This window comes from Asterias rubens, chromosome 5 (genome assembly GCF_902459465.1).
Source record: "Asterias rubens chromosome 5, eAstRub1.3, whole genome shotgun sequence".
Taxonomy (NCBI): Eukaryota; Metazoa; Echinodermata; class Asteroidea; order Forcipulatida; family Asteriidae; genus Asterias; species Asterias rubens.
In genome coordinates, this window is record NC_047066.1 from 19128597 (window position 1) to 19146129 (window position 17533).

Below are 17533 nucleotides of genomic sequence, written 5' to 3' on the forward strand. Positions count from 1 at the left end.
AACAGAATGTGGGTTCGAATCCTGACCTGGGCCCAATTTCATGGCTCTGCTGACCGCCGATTTCTGCGCTTACGATCACGATTCCACGCTTACGTGCAAGCGCCGAATTTCTGCGCTAGCCTTGTAAGCCTAGAATGCCTAGTAACGTGAAGTACGCACGCGCAGAAGCCATAATTCGCCGCTTACCCGTGAAATAAGCTTGCCGTAAGCACAGAGTTCCCTGCTTCTGTAAGCAGGTAAGCGCCGATTCTGTGCTTACGGTAAGCAGAGCAATGAAATTGGGCCCAGGTCAGTCGTGAAACTTGTAATCTTGAGTGAGGCACTTTATCATAATTGCTTCTCTCCACCCAGGACAACAAATGGGTACCAGTGAGAGCTGAGGAGTAACCTGCGATTGACTGGCATCCTGTCCAGGGGGAATAGAATGCCAGTCGTTTAATGCCAAGGAAACCGGATATAAACACTAGCTTGATGAGCCACATTGGCTTGGTACTTTTACTTTACTCAAGCTCTGGGGTTGTCAAAGTAAGGGTCTGGGTCCCGGTCATGGTGCTTTCTGCCTAAAGCAAAGACTTTACTTAGTTCCAACTAAAACACAGCTCTAGGCTGTGTGGACACGATAAGACGAAGAATTTAGTCTCCTAAATTACCTGATAGTTGTCTCCTAGTTTTACTTCAAATGGATCGTCATGCAGCTTGACGACCAAAGTCTGTCAATGGAAAATATATCGGTAAAAACATAAAATCAACAATCAACAGTAAAATGAAAAATAAGTTCAGGGCTGGAGTGGAAGCCTTTTCTGAGTAAAGTGGGCATGGCATATGGTGGAGTTAAACGGGAAGCCAACCTTCCTTTACAGCGATCAGGTTATGTGGGTTTTGAGGCATTGCATGGTCAAGTAATTTGGTTTGTGTATATCTACTTGGTTCTTTTGAGAACTGAGAAGTCTCCCGAATTCCAAAAAAACCTACTCCACAACAGTAGAAATTAAAAACAAGACAAGTTTTCAAAAGAATATAATCTACACAGCAAGTAGATACTCACATGTTACCGTAAACCAAATAAACAGGGATCAGGTTGGCATACATTAGAGAAAACTCACAAACTACGTGTATCCTATACATGTAAATTAGAAACTAGCACCAGCCACAATACAGCAAACTTAATGTAATTTTGGTTGGTAACATATTTCTGCTAAGCAATACTATTCTGAGCTTAGCACATTTTGTGCTTACAGGCTTTATGACATTCAGCCTGATGACATTGTTCCAGAAAGATATAATAATAGTAATAGCATATATATTAACAGGTCAAGTGTTCGAATCCCATCCGAGTAATATGCCTGTTTTTTGTTTTCACAGAGCTCGGGAAAGTACTGAGTATACATACAAAACCAAAATTAATATTTTTATCTTGATGCAGACTTTAAATTATTAAATAATAACATCATAGTTAAATATCTCACCTGGATTCTGAGTAGTATGTCTGCATATAAAGGCTCATCAATGGATCGATCCTTCTTAGGCATGTGTAACTGCTTTAGCCATTTAATCAAATTGATTATCTGTGGTTTAATCATAATAATTAGGATTAATCATAATTCATAAACACCTCAGACAGTTTCGCTATTCCTATTGGTGGAGAGCGCGTCACTTGGCGATCTTTAAACAGTTGATAATGACCAGCTGGACTCTGTTTATAACCAATTAGTCTTAGTGCAAGACGTTTCTTGTTACTGGCGATGCGGGCGCTGTTGGTGAGTTGGCCACACTGTGTGTGAGAGAAAAACGAGAACGTCTTGCACCAAGACTATACGCGCACGAACGAATCCGGAAACTGTCGGAAATAGGCGTCTCAGTCATTGCAATACACGGACGTACAGAGCTCTTACTTTCTTACTTTATCACGCCTTTTAATCAAAAAGGCATTTATGAATGTGAATAAAAGAGTAGTGACTCGTTCTTAAACGACCGTTTAAAACCTTGCAGGGTCGTTGCCATGCGATAAAGGCCCGAGCCGAACAACGGCAACGACCCTGCCTGTTTTAAACGGCCGTTAAAGAACTCGTCGCTACCCTTTTATTCCCAGTTATCTGTACAAAAGGTAACTGTTAACATAAAGGACTTGTCCTAAAATGTAATCAATATCCCAATTACACAACAGTTGAAGTTTATTAAAAGGAAAATTTATTTGGAAAAAAGGTAGAATTATGAAAGATTGATAAAAGTTATTGATCATCTTACCTCATCATAATTGGAAGCAAAATCATAGTTGTACGGAAACTCCACATTGACTGACCTGCCATAGAGGCCCCTAAGAGATCAAAACACAGGGTTATTGTACTGTTGTTTGATGTGTTTATGAAAAATATACATGTATATCTCTATGACGTATGTATATATGTAGCACTCCATGCAATAGTCTTGACCCAAGACGCCAGTGATCGATAGTGGATAGTGTACTGCACTCTATTGTAAATCATTATAGCATGCCCTCATCATACGGTATGATTTAACCAACTTGACTTGCTCTCACTAATGGTAACTACAAAAATAGCAAACTTACGGGCACAATCATGTTTATACATTTGTGTTGGCTCTGAATAGACCGATCCAGTAGGCTCCGCCCACGACGCACGTGTGAGCAAGAACACGTGGGGCTCTCCAATGCCTTTCTGCACAACTCTGCCACGCGCGCGAAGTCGGACCTTCGTTGCGTTGTGATTGGTCAATACGCAATGGGGCGGAGCTTAGTGGATCGGTCTATTGCCGTTTGGTCTCAATGTTGGTCTCGAACAGTAAACTCTGCTCCTGAAGACGAGCAGAGTATACTGTTCAGAACATTGAAACCAAACTGTCTTTTTTTCAGAGCCAACACTCCCAGAAAAAAAAGGTTTAAACATGGTTGTACTCACAAGTTTACTATCAATAGTTAGTTGTTATCCTAATTTGTCCACACCATGCAAAGCTTCAAACACCACTTTATATATAAGAACTTAATATTGTTATTAGTATTTGTTATACCATCATAATCCCAGAATGAACTCTGCCACTAATTCCTCGTTCTGAAATTATAAACTTTATGATGAGCCTTACCATGCTCTGTTAGTGATGGAAGTCAGCGTATCAAAGCTCCTTCTGTCTTCAAGCAGCTGTCCATTGTCTACCAGTTTCTCAATACACACCGACTGAAATACATCAACAAAAAACTCCTCGTTACAGGGCATGCTCGGGAGGTCTAGTGGTAAGGTACCTGCTCTAGAATGGAAGAGTTTTTGGTTCAAATTCCACTATGCTTTTGGATTTTTTTTTTTTTTCTGCACTGGGGACATAGAGCCATTGGTCCCTTGTGTTGTTTAATGCATGTAAAATAACCTAGTTTATATAACACCCAAGCAGATCCTTGCCATTTGATTGGAGGATTGTCCGTCACGTGATAGCAAATAAAAGTACCATTGCACGCTGAGTCACTCACCGTGCTTTTTCGTTCCATCCGAAAAGTACCATTGCACGCTGGCAGCGTGCAATGGTACTTTTCGGATGGAACGAAAAAGCTGAGTAAAAACATCACTGCGTGTGCGTGTCTTTGGTAACGCAGCAGGTGTTACTGCAAGAAGGCATAGTAAAATTACTAGCATTCGGCTTCTACAGTTGAAACTGTTTGTTGAGTGAAAGTTGTATCTTTCAATCAAAATGAAAAAGATCTACTTGGATGTTATATAAAACAAATAATGAACGTTTTTCATTCGTGCAATGGTGCGAATATGTTCATTCGTTGAAAGCTGGAATGTTCTATTCAACTCGGCTCCGCCTCGTTGAATAGAACATTCCATCTTTCAACTCATGAACATATTCGCACCATTGCACTCATAAACATTCATTATGTGTATAATATTCAATATGAGAAGGGACTCACAATATGAGCAGATTCTAATTTAGAGCATAAATAGTGATATCTTTTGGCATACCTACATTGTACATTACTTCAAAGAGAAATGTTTCTTAAAAATGCTTTACAACATCAAAAGCTGCTGTAGGCTTCTAACCAAAAGGTATAATGCCATTAATTTTAAGAGTGACTATCAAACGTATACCTTCCCTTGATGACATAAAAATGCTGTGTCAGTTGCTCATCCAAAATTACAAAGCCCTTCTAAATATTAGCATTAGGAGCAAACAAATCTTACATGGCAAGTTTTGCGGTAACACCATGTAATGACTATATCTAATGAGTTGGGGTGGTTCTGAAAAGGAACCGTTGGTTTCAATTCGACAGTTTCAAAACACCCCAACTCATTAGAGATAGTCATTACATGGTGTTACTGCAAACCTTTCCATATCGTATTTCCACCATGCAAAATTTCAAATCCTACAAACAAATCTTATTCAGTCAAATTTTTTTTGCTTAGCCAAATTTCTTGATGAAATTGCTTCCTGACCTTGATAATGAATATCGGATGTCCATCGAATCCAATGATGACCTCTGGAGATGTTACTTTGAGTAACCCTGATCCCTGCTTCACAGCATAAACCTCCTTCACAGATATCACATTCCTGTGCAAATAAAACATAACAATGTTAACAAAGTGAACTTTGACTTTTGTGAACAGCCTCAATCATGGGTACCATTTGTTTTGTGTCCATTTTATGAACAAAAGCAGCTGGGACCTTCATTGGCAAAACGGCCAAACGGGCCAGTCACACTGCAGCGGTAACGATAACACTCACATTAACAAGGCACGCCCTCGATTGGTTAAATAAGCGTGCTCGTATTCTATGCGGAGAAATTCAACCAATAGAATGCGTTCTCTTTGCGTCCTGATTGTTATCGTTTTCATTATAGCTGCAGTGTGACTGGCTTTTTACTCATAAAAATTACATTTTGAGAAAAAGGTAGAGATTAGCTGTTTTGCCATAAAAAAAGATACACATGTAACAAGAGCTATTTTGACTACAAAAACACAGTGCCTATTTTGTTAAAAACTTTGTTAGGGGATGCCAGTAAGAAGCCATTCAACCTGTACCTGCCATCATGCCATTTACCAGGGATCACACCCAGGTATAAGATGGAGATACAACAGATGCACCACCTTTTTGTAAACATCAAGTAATACACAACCAGGGAAACTGACATGGTGTTATTTTATAAAAGTGTAATTATTTTAGTCAGTTTCCCTTGTTATTTATTACCTAAACTTATTGTTACATCTGGAATCAGGCCCGTGAGTAGACCTTTACCAAATAAGCTGAAACACTATATGATGTAAGAATGATCGTGGAAGTTAAGGAACCTTAAAAGAGCGTCAAAACAGGTATTTACAGTGCTCAAATTTGGGCACCTTAATGATGCAGTTACAAGGCTTATTTCACATTATCAAATTTGAAACAAAATGTCAAAAACTAGAAAATGTGTGCAGTTGTCCATTTTTACAATTAACAATTTGATACAATAACAATGAATTTAGACATACATTTGTGTGGGGTTGACATGATAGAAGAATTGCACCAATTTGACATTCAGGCATACTTTGAGCACCAGGTCGGAGTCCGTTGATGATGTCATAACAGGAGCATCTGGACTTAAGATTAATCTGTCCTTCTTAGGTCGAAGCCCTGAAACATGATCACAACTGTAACAGTTACCACCTGTACACGTCTGTTATTTTGTTCTCTTAAAGCCATTGGACACTTTCGGTAAATAGTATTGTCCAAAGGCCCACACTTCGTGTATCACAACTTCTATATAAAATAACAAACCTTTGAAAATTTAGGCTCAATCTGTCATCGGAGTCAGGAGAAAATAACGGGGAAACCCACCCCTGTTTCCGCATATTTCGCCGTGTCATGACATGTGTTTAAAATAAATCCGTAATTCTCGATATCGAGAATTTATATTGCTTTAATGTTTTCTCAAAAAGAAAAGCATTTCATGGAATAATATTTCAAGAAAATTCTTTCACCATTACCTTCTGTAAACCCAGTAAGTTATTTGTAAATCTGTGAACTTTTTATTTTTTTCTGTACCGAAAGTGTCCAATGGCTTTCAAGGGAATGTATACATTTGGTAATCACTCTTTAAATAAATGACAATGAAAACTTACATGGTTAGAAATACAGCAACTTTCAATTTGATAACAAATTTTGAAACACATTTCATTTTGAAGTAATTTGGTTGTGTAAAAAGTTTTTATGCCCCATCATTTGAAGGTTAAAAAAGAAGACAACTTCAAAGTCAATTAAACCTTGGGTTGTACCATTTCATATATTAAAAACTGACCTTTGACCTTCTGAGCAAACAGGACGACCTCCTTGACATGATGATACATGGTCATGTGACAAGTGGTATTCCAGCGAGCGCAGCACATGTCCTCAATCACAGCACTCAAAACCTGTCAACAAAAGGGCAACAGTTTACAACTGTAACAAAACTTGCTCTGGCTTTTCATGAACAAACTGTGGAGTTTAATGTTTGAGGATGACAACAGAACTTCGAGAAGAGGAATAATAATGTTACCAAGGTATAGCAACAATTGTTGCACGCTGTGACTGGGGTCCATGGGTTTTGTACAGCCTCGGGAGAAAATGGCACCCTCGGCTTTGCCTCGGGTGCCATTTTCCCCCTCGGGTGTACAAAACGCCATGGACCCGTCACAGCGTGCAACAATTGTATATTGTACTAGCCAAGAACCCCATGGAGAGAGGACAAGGAAGGAATTTTCAATTTAAGATGTGGAAGGAAACCCTCAACGAACAATTCCAGGGAAAACTCGCACAATCAGGTAAAAACCCACTCCATGTAGTGCCCCGGGGGATGATTTGAACTGGGGTCCTAGAGATGAAAAGTGAGGAAAGATACCAAAGTGCCGACCCCAACCGTATGGACAGGCCTAGAACCCCAGTACTCAGAGTCCTTTAAGTTCACTGCAAAATAACATTAAAGGCAGTGGACACTATTGGTAATTACTAAAAATAATTATTAGCATAAAACCTTTCTTTGTAACAAGTAATGGGGAGCTATTGATAGTATTAATACACTGTGAGAACTGGCTCCCTCTGAAGTAACGTAGTTTTCGAGAAAGAAGTAATTTTCCACGAATTTGATTTCGAGACCTCCGATTTAGAATTTGAGGTCTCGAAATCAAGCATCACTAAGTGTGACAAGGTGTTTTTTCTTTCATTATTATCTCGCAAATTCGACAACCAATTGAGCTGAAATTTTCACAGGTCTGTTATTTTATGCAGATGTTGAGATACACCAAGTGAATAGACTGGTCTTTGACAATAACCAATAGTGTCCAGTGTCTTCAACCTGATCTCACCTTGGCAGATGAAGAATATTTCAGATTGATAAGTGTAACATCAATGGTGGCTTCTGGTAGAAGTTTGTACCCAACACAGTCAAAGACCTGAATGAAAAAAAAAACAGACAAGAATTTCCTAGTGTTCATTTTGAACAAGAGATGTGTAAATAGGGCCTTACCATGATGAAATATCGATGTGATAATATTATTTTGGTTATACCATTTCACTGATGTGTGATAAGCACTGTATACTTGGTACTTTCCAAGTCCTGCAGAAAAATCCACAAGCAATTCGAGTGGGATTCAAACCCAGAAGCCAGTAGGATTCATCCTGGCTTTGTCATCGGGCACATTTGGTAATCTAGAGGTCATACATGTAGGTCATACATGTAGGTTCGAATCCCAACAAGTAGATTATAATTTGTTTCCTACAGCACTCAGAAAGCTCCAAGTAAACAGTGCTTATCACACCTTGGTGATGGAGTAAAACCAAAAGAGCATGAACTGTGGAACCGTTGTCGAATTGAGTTCCTACCAAATAGTTGTTTCTTGTTGAATATAAGTTTTATAAGCCTTCATAAATACCTTGCTGTCTTTTGTTACTCCGAGCAGTTTGGTTCCTTTGATGGCCACTGTAGAGTCAGCCTCAGTATCTGTGTCAACGTTGACGCTATCCACTCGCAGCATAATACGCTCTGCAAAAGATACATGTAGGTGGAAACCACAGTATATATTCCAATTCACATCATCATGCTTAAAGCATCCATTATGTCATTTATTAAGATTTGAAGCTTAGCATGGTGTAGTACCAGTAAGAAAGAAATAACTAGTTAGCGGGTGACAACTAGGTGAAGTTTATTTCACTCAATCATTGAGGGAAAGCTCCCTTAAAGAAAGAGGCTAAAATAAAACATCCTTTTCATCTGACAACTCACACCTGTTATCTCCATTCAATTCCTTTTCCAAACAGTGGACTTAATTGGATCATGCACAAACCAGTAGGGCTGCCGACTGCTCAAGGCAGATTAAATGCTCATCCATTAGGTTTAATGACCCAAGTTATTATAATGTATTCTGTAATGGAGCTTTCCTGTAATGATTGCTACTATTTTTAAGTGAAACAAAAGCGTGCATTTAAACAGATCTCAACCTGCAATTACATTCCCTCACCTTTTAAATTGCTACAAACAAACGCATTGAAGTCAGTCAGCACCACATCAACTTTGTACGCCCTCTTCGCCCGAGGCTTGCCAGCTTGGACGGTTACCCTCTTCCTCTCCGACCTTTGTCCTCGAACATCCTGTTCCGAGGTCACACTGAGGATGTGCTCGATGACCGAGTGGAGATCCAGACAGGATTCAACTTGAAGAGAATTCACTTGGGTTTTCATGTCCATGGTGAATGGTGTAAGATTCACCTGGTTATGAAACGAGAAAAAGATTTCAGCATATAGTTGATGCGGAGTTGAAAAACTCAAACTCTTACTCAAACTTGTACTCATAATGGAAGCTAGTTACAGAGCTACTCATACTTGGACTGGGCCCAATTTCATGGCCCTGCTTACCGCCGAATTCTGCGCTTACGATCACGATTCCCCGCTTACGTACAAGCGCCGAATTTCTGCGCTAGCCTTGTAAGCATAGAATGCCTAGTAACACGAAGTATGCACGCACAGAAGCCAAAATTCGCCGCTAGCCCGTGAAACATGCTTGCTGTAAGCACAGAATTCCCTGCTTTCGTAAGCGCCGATTCTGTGCATACGGTAAGCAGAGCCGTGAAATTGGGCCATGATCATCAAACTCAAACTCAAAAGTTGTATATGAGATGTTTTTTTCTGTTGTCATACAAATAACACATCACAGAAGCTCCATTAAAGAAAAAGACTATAGGATAAAACATCCTTTTCGTTTGACAACTAACACCTGTTACCTCCATGTTATTCCTTGTAATGAGAACAATATTTCAATATGAGGTTGATGCAGAGTTGTAAGATTTAAACTCATACTAATACTTGAACTCAATCGTAAACTTGAACTCAAAATCACACAAGAGTTGATTTTTTCTGTATACTCATACTCGTAAGACTTTACGAGAAAGCTCCATTAAAGAAAGAGGCAAGAATAAAAACATCCTTTTCATTTGGCAACTAACACCTGTTATCTCTATGTAATTCCTTTTAATGAGAAAGAAGATTTCAGCATATAGTTGATGCAGAGTTGTACTACCTAAAGTCGTACTCGTATTTCAAGTCATCCTCAAACTTGAACTTAAACTCATACATGAGTTTGTTTTTCCAGTACTCTTACTTGTTATACATGTACATGTACGTTACTGTAAAGCTCTGTTAAAGAAAGAGGCTAGATTAAAACACCCTTTACATCTGACAACTAACACCCGTTATCTCTATGTCATTCCTTATAATTGGATCATGCACAAACCAGTAGGGCTGCTAATCCATTTGTACTCATACTCGTAATACATTATGGGAAATCTCCATTAAAGATAGAGGCTAGAATAACACATCCCTTTTGTCTGACAACTAACACCTGTTATCTCCATGTAATTCCTTTCCCACAGCAGTGGGTTTATTAGATCATGCACGAACCAGTAGGGTTGCCGACTCCCCCAGGCAGATTAACTGCCCATCCATTAAGTTGACTGACCCAAGTAATTCAATGTAAACACAACCACTGGTGAAAAGGACCTATAGTTTCAGAGTTTTTGTGGCGATACTCAAAAACAATTGGAAGATCTTTACCTTCATCCTGATGCTGTCGATGGCTAAGGGTGTCCCCCATGTGTGTCTGGAGGGGTTGGTGACACCATTAGACCTCCGTACGGCGTCTCCAACTTGACAAAAGATCTGATCACCTTGAAGGCTTGCCCTGATATATCTCAATGGTTTTTGGGTGGATGAGCCTATTTGAAAAACACAGATATTACTTTTGATCAACAAACACAATCATGTGATTCGTGGTGTGTACATGTAGTTTTAAATATTGGCTAGTCCATGTTTGTGGTTAATATATTTTTATGCTCTTCGATTATTTTCTCCTCTTGTTTGGTGCCGATTTAATTTATACAGCAACTTGGGATCCAGTCATGGAAATAAGGCACTTTGCATATAAGCATAGTTTATTGTTGTTATTATTATTATTAAATGTTATTGGGTGATTTGACAGGTAACAAAAAGGCTTCATCCGAATTGATCGGTTTGGCTACAGCTCTAGCGTTTTCTAATGGACATCCCATTTGCCCTTGCAAAGCACAAAGCCGAAACACCAACCAACGTCTTTTTTATTTATGGTGCTGTTAATTTTCAAAGCTCATGGGTTCTTGGAAATATGCAAAAACTGAGATTAGATGCCACACCTCAGCTCTAATGATATTCTTTTCAATTTTTTGGTTGCAACCCAAAGCACTTTAAAATTATAATTTTAATACCTGCATCTGTCGTAAATCTTGCAGCTGTCTTCAACGTAACTATGGTAACCGCACATTCTGGAACATTTGGCCAAGTCATGTGACCTGACAAATCAGTCAGGTCAAGGGTCAGGTCAAAGGGCAGGCAGAATTGTTGGAAGAAACTTTTACTTGGTCTGTAAGAAAAAAGAAAAAAGGGGATTTGGAACATTGTCACAAATTTGCCACTCTCAATGAAGTAGAGGGTAAATTTGTGAATTTGTGAATTCAGTTCCATACAGGTAAAACTTTGCACTTTCCTAAATATGGTACTCATGAACGATGGTTATCGAGTAATAAACCACAAATAAGTTATACTCCTCATCTGTCAATCAAAATATGGTACATCGGCTAGATAAATCCAGGATTTAAAACAGCTTAGTGTTTCTACAAGACAGCTTCGCTCTACAATAATAATAATATTAATATCGATGTCTTATATAGCGCACATATCTACCAAACAAGGTACTCAAGGCGCTGAGTATCTACAATCTTTCAGAAAGATAGGTTATTGCAGTGATGAATTCTGAGACCCAATTATTTAGCACCTTATAAGGACTTATAAGGTGCTACTACGCTCACAGCAGCCACAGCCTGGAACACGGGGCGAACCCCTTTTCTTTTCGATAAACGCACTGGGTCCTTTTACATGCGTTACACAACACATAGGACCAACGGCTTTACGTCCCATCTGAAGGATGAGGCAATGGTAACGTGTCTTGCTTAAGGACACAAGTGTCACGGCTGGGGATTCAAACCCACACTCTGCTGATCAGAAACACCAGAGTTTGGATACAGTACACTTCCACAAACACCATGCTCCTCAACATCCTCCTTCTGCACACACTTGGGGAGACAAATCTTGTTGACATGCTGAGCCATCTCTTTGGGGTGTTCTTCCACTTAACCTTCAAAACTTGGAAACTCACTTCTTTAGTCTTAGCTTAAAGTACCGTCATTAGCAGAAATCTTTTTCTATGCGCCGGAAGTGTCTTTCCGACAGATATGGCGTACTACAATTGTCCATTATTACTAATATTAACTAAGTTCATAACTAATCATACGAAAGTGGTGCACTTATGTACTCGGGGACTAACTTATTACTTACACTGCTTGCGCAGGTTCATGGTGCAGTGTAACAGCTGGTCTATTAGCAAGAGATGCATTACTTACACTGCTTGCGCAGGTTCATGGTGCAGTGTAACAGCTGGTCTATTAGCAAGAGATGCATTCTGCCGAGCTCTCCTTAGTTTGACATGTTCTTGAAATGTCCTTGCCCAGAACATGATCTCCTCATCATGATGTAGGATGTGACAATGTCTCAACGCTATGTCCGAGTATATCCCTGCCTCACGTAGCTAATAGCAAGAGAAAAAAAACATGGTCTAGTTTCAATATGGGATAGCTTCATTAAAAACAGAGGCTATAATAACAACATCCTTTTCATCTGACAGTTAACAACTGTTATCTCGATGTAACTCCTTTTCCAAACAGTGAAAAGGATATATAGTTTCTCGAGTTGTTTGTGGTGAAACTCTATAATGGAGCTTTCCAGTAATGTTATCGCGCACAAAACAACATCATCAACAGAATAATAAACATTAATAATAATAATTGGCTTTTATAAAGTGCACACATCCAAGTAGCTAGATCAACACTCCCCAAAAGCCAATTTACTTATTTATTGGTTAAGGCTTTAACATCAAAAACACACAGCAACAATAACAAAAAATGGAGAATTTAAAAACATTAGGGAAAAAACAGAGGCCTTGGGATTGCCCAAAAGCAAACCAAATCACCATCCAAAGGGGCAATCCCTTTAGGTATAAATAAGACATAAAACAAGCAATCAACATCAAGGGGAACATTTAAGAAATAAAAATGAACCAATGCCCAAGCACACACTGCCAATCTAAGTCACTGATGCGCTAAGCTCCGTCTCCAGCAATACACAAAATACAATCAAACTACCACATGTTAGGGACAAGCATTGCCGCTACAATGTGTAAATTGCTTGAGATGAGATCAAGCAAAGAGCTTACCTGTAAAGATACGGATATGTCTGTCAATGAAAGTAACTTGTCTGACTGTAAGTTGTTCACTTGTACATCTGGAGAAAAGACACAATGTACAAAACCTTGTGAACACTGAATGGTCAACTATTTATTTGAAACTCAGTCTGCAAAATATGGCCACATCTATATATTTACTCTTGGAAAGTAGATGAGTTCATATCACATGTGAAAATGAAAGTGTGATTTTTCTTCTTGTGTATTCAGGCATGCATCTGCCCGTTGAAAAAAAAAGGAAAATTTTCAAAGGCACAACGCAAGTGCGAAGTGAGGCAGCCAAAACGCCACGGGACATGATACCCACAATGGTACCCTAGAAAATGTTGGGTTTATTATGCTCTTAGGTGCATTGTTGGCTTGTACTAGGCTTATTTTACATTATTGTAGTTGTACATGTACACTGTTGTTGCCAGGCATATATTAGGCACAACAAAAAATCTGGAAAACCCCCCCCCAAAAAAAAAAATGTTGAGGTTTAGTTGAGGTTTATTATGCTCTTAGGTGCATTGTTGGCTTGTACTAGGCTTATTTTACATTATTGTAGTTGTACATGTACACTGTTGTTGCCAGGCATACATATATTAGGCACAAAAAAAAAATCTGGAAACCCCCCCCCCCTCCCCAAACAAAAAGCGCGGAATTCCGCGGAAACGTTGCATGCCTGTGTATTACCTGGAACTGGTTGCCTCTAAATTCCCTTGTATGACATGGCCCTTACTCTCTAAGCCAACTTGCACACAGGCGACCCAAATCCTCAACTATTCTCCACATCACTCAACACCAAACTGTACTTATTGGACTTAAATAATGCCACCCTGCTTGGCCTAGTAATATGCAATTGTTAACGAGAACAAAAATGTTGACAATGCACGCCCTCGATTGGTAGAATAAGCGTGTGCATAATCTGCGCGGAGCAATTCAACCAATAGCATATGTTCTCTTTGCGTCGTGATCGTTATCGTTTTCATTATCGCTGCAGTGCGACTCTGCCTTTAGGCCAACAGTCCTAAATCCTCCACAATCATACACTTTTCGGAAGAGGATTTGGGGAGGAGAAAAAACGTACAGAATATTTGTTCTAGAATGATTTGGGTTTTATTTGAGCGAGTAAAGACAAATTGACTGGGGCAGGATTAAACCAATGACCTCCGGTTTGACAGACCAATGCTCTACCAATACACCGATCCAGTAGGCTCCTCCCATGACGCACGTGTGAGCAAGAACACGTGGGGCTCTCCAATGCCTATCTGCACAACTCTGCCGGGCGCGCCAAGATACGCGCACGCATGTCAGACCTTAGTGTCGGAGCTTAATGGATCGGTCTACTGAGCTTAGTTCATAGGTTCAATCATGCTCCAGTCAATTCGTCTTTGTCCAAACCCAAATATATATTTTGATGTACCTGTAAGCTTCATCAAGCATGAGATGGCTGGCAAGAGAACATCCTTTGCTTTGGTGCAGGCTATCAGTTTATCACAGTTGATATCAGCAGTCACTAATAACTGCTTGGTTTTTAAACTCAGACATCTAGTTCATAGAAACACACAAAAACAAAAACAAAAAAACCAATGTCAAAAATCGTTAGTTAACAATTCTTTCTCTTGAAACAATATGGAGTGAATCGTGCTGCAGTTCAAGTGTGGGTTCATGCTTGTCAGTTCAACCCCAGCAGTGTCCTTGGGCCTTCACAAAGCAATAAAACCCATCGTAAGACAAATTGTCAGTATTACAATAGTGCTTTGCATTGTTACATCACACTTAAAGGCAGTGGACACTATTGGTAATTACTCGAAATAATTATTAGCGTAAAACCTTTCTTGGTGACGAGTAATGGGGACAGGTTGATAGTATAAAACATTGTGAGAAATGGCTCCCTCTGAAGTGCCATAGTTTTCGAGAAAGGAGTAACTTTTCACGAATTTGATTTCGAGACCTCAAGTTTAGAACTTGAGGTCTCGAAATCAACTATCTAAACGCACACAACTTCGTGTGACAAGGGTATTTTTTCTTTCATTATTATCTCGCAAGTTCGATGACCGATTGAGCTCAAATTTTCACAGGTTTGTTATTTTATGCATATGTTGAGATACACCAACTGTAAAGGCTAGTCTTTGACAATTACCAATAGTGTCCACTGCCTTTAACTAAGCAACTACGATTGAGTTGCAGTTACGAGCAATCTTAGCTCTTTGTAAAATCGGCCCCTGGACAGATTAAATCAACCCAATTTTTGAAACTGGGAATTTTCACGGCAAATGAAATCAGCCCGATTTCTAACAAATTACAATTTTAATTTATAAATCTTGCCAACCTTTGCTCAGTTTGAAGCGTCACTTGGCAGTCAATGTCGTCAATCTGTAATTTGGCATCCTGGTGAAAGAGAGAAAAAAGAACAGAGCCTGAAATGTATTTATAACACAGCAGTGTTACTTCACTTTTTACAGAGCAAAAATTGATTTCAAACAACTTGACTCATTGTCAACAAAATAACTCTTTGACTTCTTGCAATAGACCTTATGCACATGACATCATTTCAGTAGGGGGCCCTTACCTAGAGGTCAAAAGGAGGTTGTTCATTGGTCAATACTGTGCGCCGCGCGTACAAATCCGTGCGTCTCGATTGTTTCGTCACCGTTTTTCCTCTAAGATGGCGGCTGGATGACGTCAATAAATAAGGTCTATACACATCATGAAAACTTACCCTGGGTAATTTCTGTACGATATTTCTTATCTTGTCATTGGTGGGTTTCTCTTGCTGGGCTGCTGAGGGATCTGTGACTTCTACAAATTAACAAATGAAGGAAAAACACATGGTATTACCGCAAACCAATTATACACTTAAATCTAGTTTTTATTATTACTCTTAGGTACACCCGTACAACCAAGAATGATGAGACCAGCGAGCACCTTGCTGAGCTGGGTTGGGTCACAATAAAGAACCTCCTGGCCAATGATGTCTACAAAGATGTCTTAAGGCCCCAAGATTCAAGAGGCAAGACCAGACAGGTTGCTCTACGAGTTATTGCGAGGGGAAAACCACCAGGTAAGTTACATTGTTTGTGTGATGTGTAAAGGAAGGTCACTAGAGGGTGGCATGGTTGGCTTGTGCGTAAAGCGCTCGCCTCTCACCAAGGTGACCCCGGTTCGGTTCCCGGACGGGGCCATATGTGAGTTGAGTTGTGCGTTGGTTCTCTGCTGTGCCACGAGGGTTTTCCAGACTATCCGGTTTTCCTCCCTCAGGAAAAAAATCAAACACTTTCAATCTTGGCTGTGCTCCATGGTCATAATGGGTTGATGTGGCTGGCAGCTGAATGCGCCCTTGCATGCCTGCTTCTCGAACAAGTTGTAGCCGCGTCCTTCGCAATTCAGCTCTAGCTGCGAGTAAGGACGATTAGCCCCCCAAATTATTATAACTCTAATTTGCATAGAAATCATTGTGCCAGTGTTGCAAGTTTGCGTACACTGTAAGAAAAATTAAGTTTCTTTTGATCTTCTGAATCCATTAAAAGCAGAACTTGTTTACATTTTAATCTGATCATGTTGTTGACAAATTTGTGAGTTGTGAAACAACTTACCTCCAACTACTCTCTTCTTTGGTAAAGTTGGAAGAATTTGCGTCATGAAACCTGTGGAAAAGATATTTCATCTTATAAATCTTTCAAAAATGTTGAACACTTAGTTTCTGCAGTATTTGTACTGAATCGATTGAAAATCTAGCACAACCAAACTTTTTATGACAACAAATGTTTTGCTGAGATCTGAAAGGTAACTTACCATCATGTAAAGATACTCGTGGATTGCCAACATTTATTGAAATGCCCTGCATTAAAAAGAAAATTGATATTGAACTTTTATTTACACGGAATCCTCCATCAGAAAATGGCTGCATTATGGAGAGCAATCATAGAGCTATATATATTGACTAGAGCGCTAACACCCCGTTGTACACGCACTAAGGTTTTGAAGCAGTGTGGGCGCATCCATGTTTATGTACAAACCAATACAAAAGCTTGAAATTTTGTACGGCAATTGTACGGCTAACTGCATGATAGTGCGTTTGTTCTTTTCTATGTGTCATCGAACCAGCACAGCAAAATGAAATGCACAATCTGCTGATGAGCGTACAAACTGCGAGCGTCATGTGCAGCATGTTCAAAAAGGCGCGTTCGCTTTTTTTAGTACATAAATCAAGTCGAACTTACGGTTTTCGTAGCGCGGACGTACGCGAATGAGCAGTCGCGTACGTAAGCGCACACGCCGAATTTAAACAAATCGCGGCAATGTGTGTTCTAATCTAAAATTAAAATCGTTCCGTAGTCACGCAACACATCAAACATGGCTGCGCCTAGGGGGGCTTCAAAATGCAGAGCAAGTTAGAGCTCTAGTCAATATATATTGCTCTATGAAAGCAATGCACAAAACTAAAAACCTATTTGAACAACTACTTTTTACAATTATAGACAGAATATTATTTTGAACCTTACACCTCGGTGCTATCCCAAGCTCTGTGAAGAAGAAAAATTCAAAGGCAACTGCCTCTAGCCACCAGCATTGACCAGGGCCCAATTTCATTTGCTTAGCATGAAATTTCCCCCTTGATAAAAACAGGATTACCAACCAAATTTCCAGGATAATCAAACAACAACTGAATACCAGTAACAAGCAATATGCAACAAACGGAAACTTGGTTAGTAATCC

General features: G+C 39.6%; 1 protein-coding gene across 3 annotated transcripts in view; it reads right to left on the bottom strand.

Moving 5' to 3' along the window:
• LOC117290341 (protein KIAA0100-like) overlaps positions 1-17533 on the bottom strand; it is an 80287-nt gene that overhangs the window by 55033 nt on the left and 7721 nt on the right. For all 3 annotated transcript variants that reach the window (XM_033771680.1, XM_033771679.1, XM_033771681.1), the window contains exons 9-27: positions 16610-16655; positions 16411-16461; positions 15537-15616; positions 15147-15205; positions 14238-14362; positions 12806-12873; positions 11937-12121; positions 10746-10900; positions 10060-10220; positions 8472-8718; positions 7887-7996; positions 7320-7406; positions 6278-6389; positions 5472-5613; positions 4440-4554; positions 3097-3188; positions 2245-2314; positions 1467-1565; positions 651-710 (exon numbers count right to left, since the gene is read on the bottom strand). In XM_033771680.1, coding sequence (XP_033627571.1) covers positions 651-710; positions 1467-1565; positions 2245-2314; positions 3097-3188; positions 4440-4554; positions 5472-5613; positions 6278-6389; positions 7320-7406; positions 7887-7996; positions 8472-8718; positions 10060-10220; positions 10746-10900; positions 11937-12121; positions 12806-12873; positions 14238-14362; positions 15147-15205; positions 15537-15616; positions 16411-16461; positions 16610-16655 — 2064 coding nt within the window. The remainder of the gene's footprint in view (positions 1-650; positions 711-1466; positions 1566-2244; positions 2315-3096; positions 3189-4439; positions 4555-5471; positions 5614-6277; positions 6390-7319; positions 7407-7886; positions 7997-8471; positions 8719-10059; positions 10221-10745; positions 10901-11936; positions 12122-12805; positions 12874-14237; positions 14363-15146; positions 15206-15536; positions 15617-16410; positions 16462-16609; positions 16656-17533) is intronic.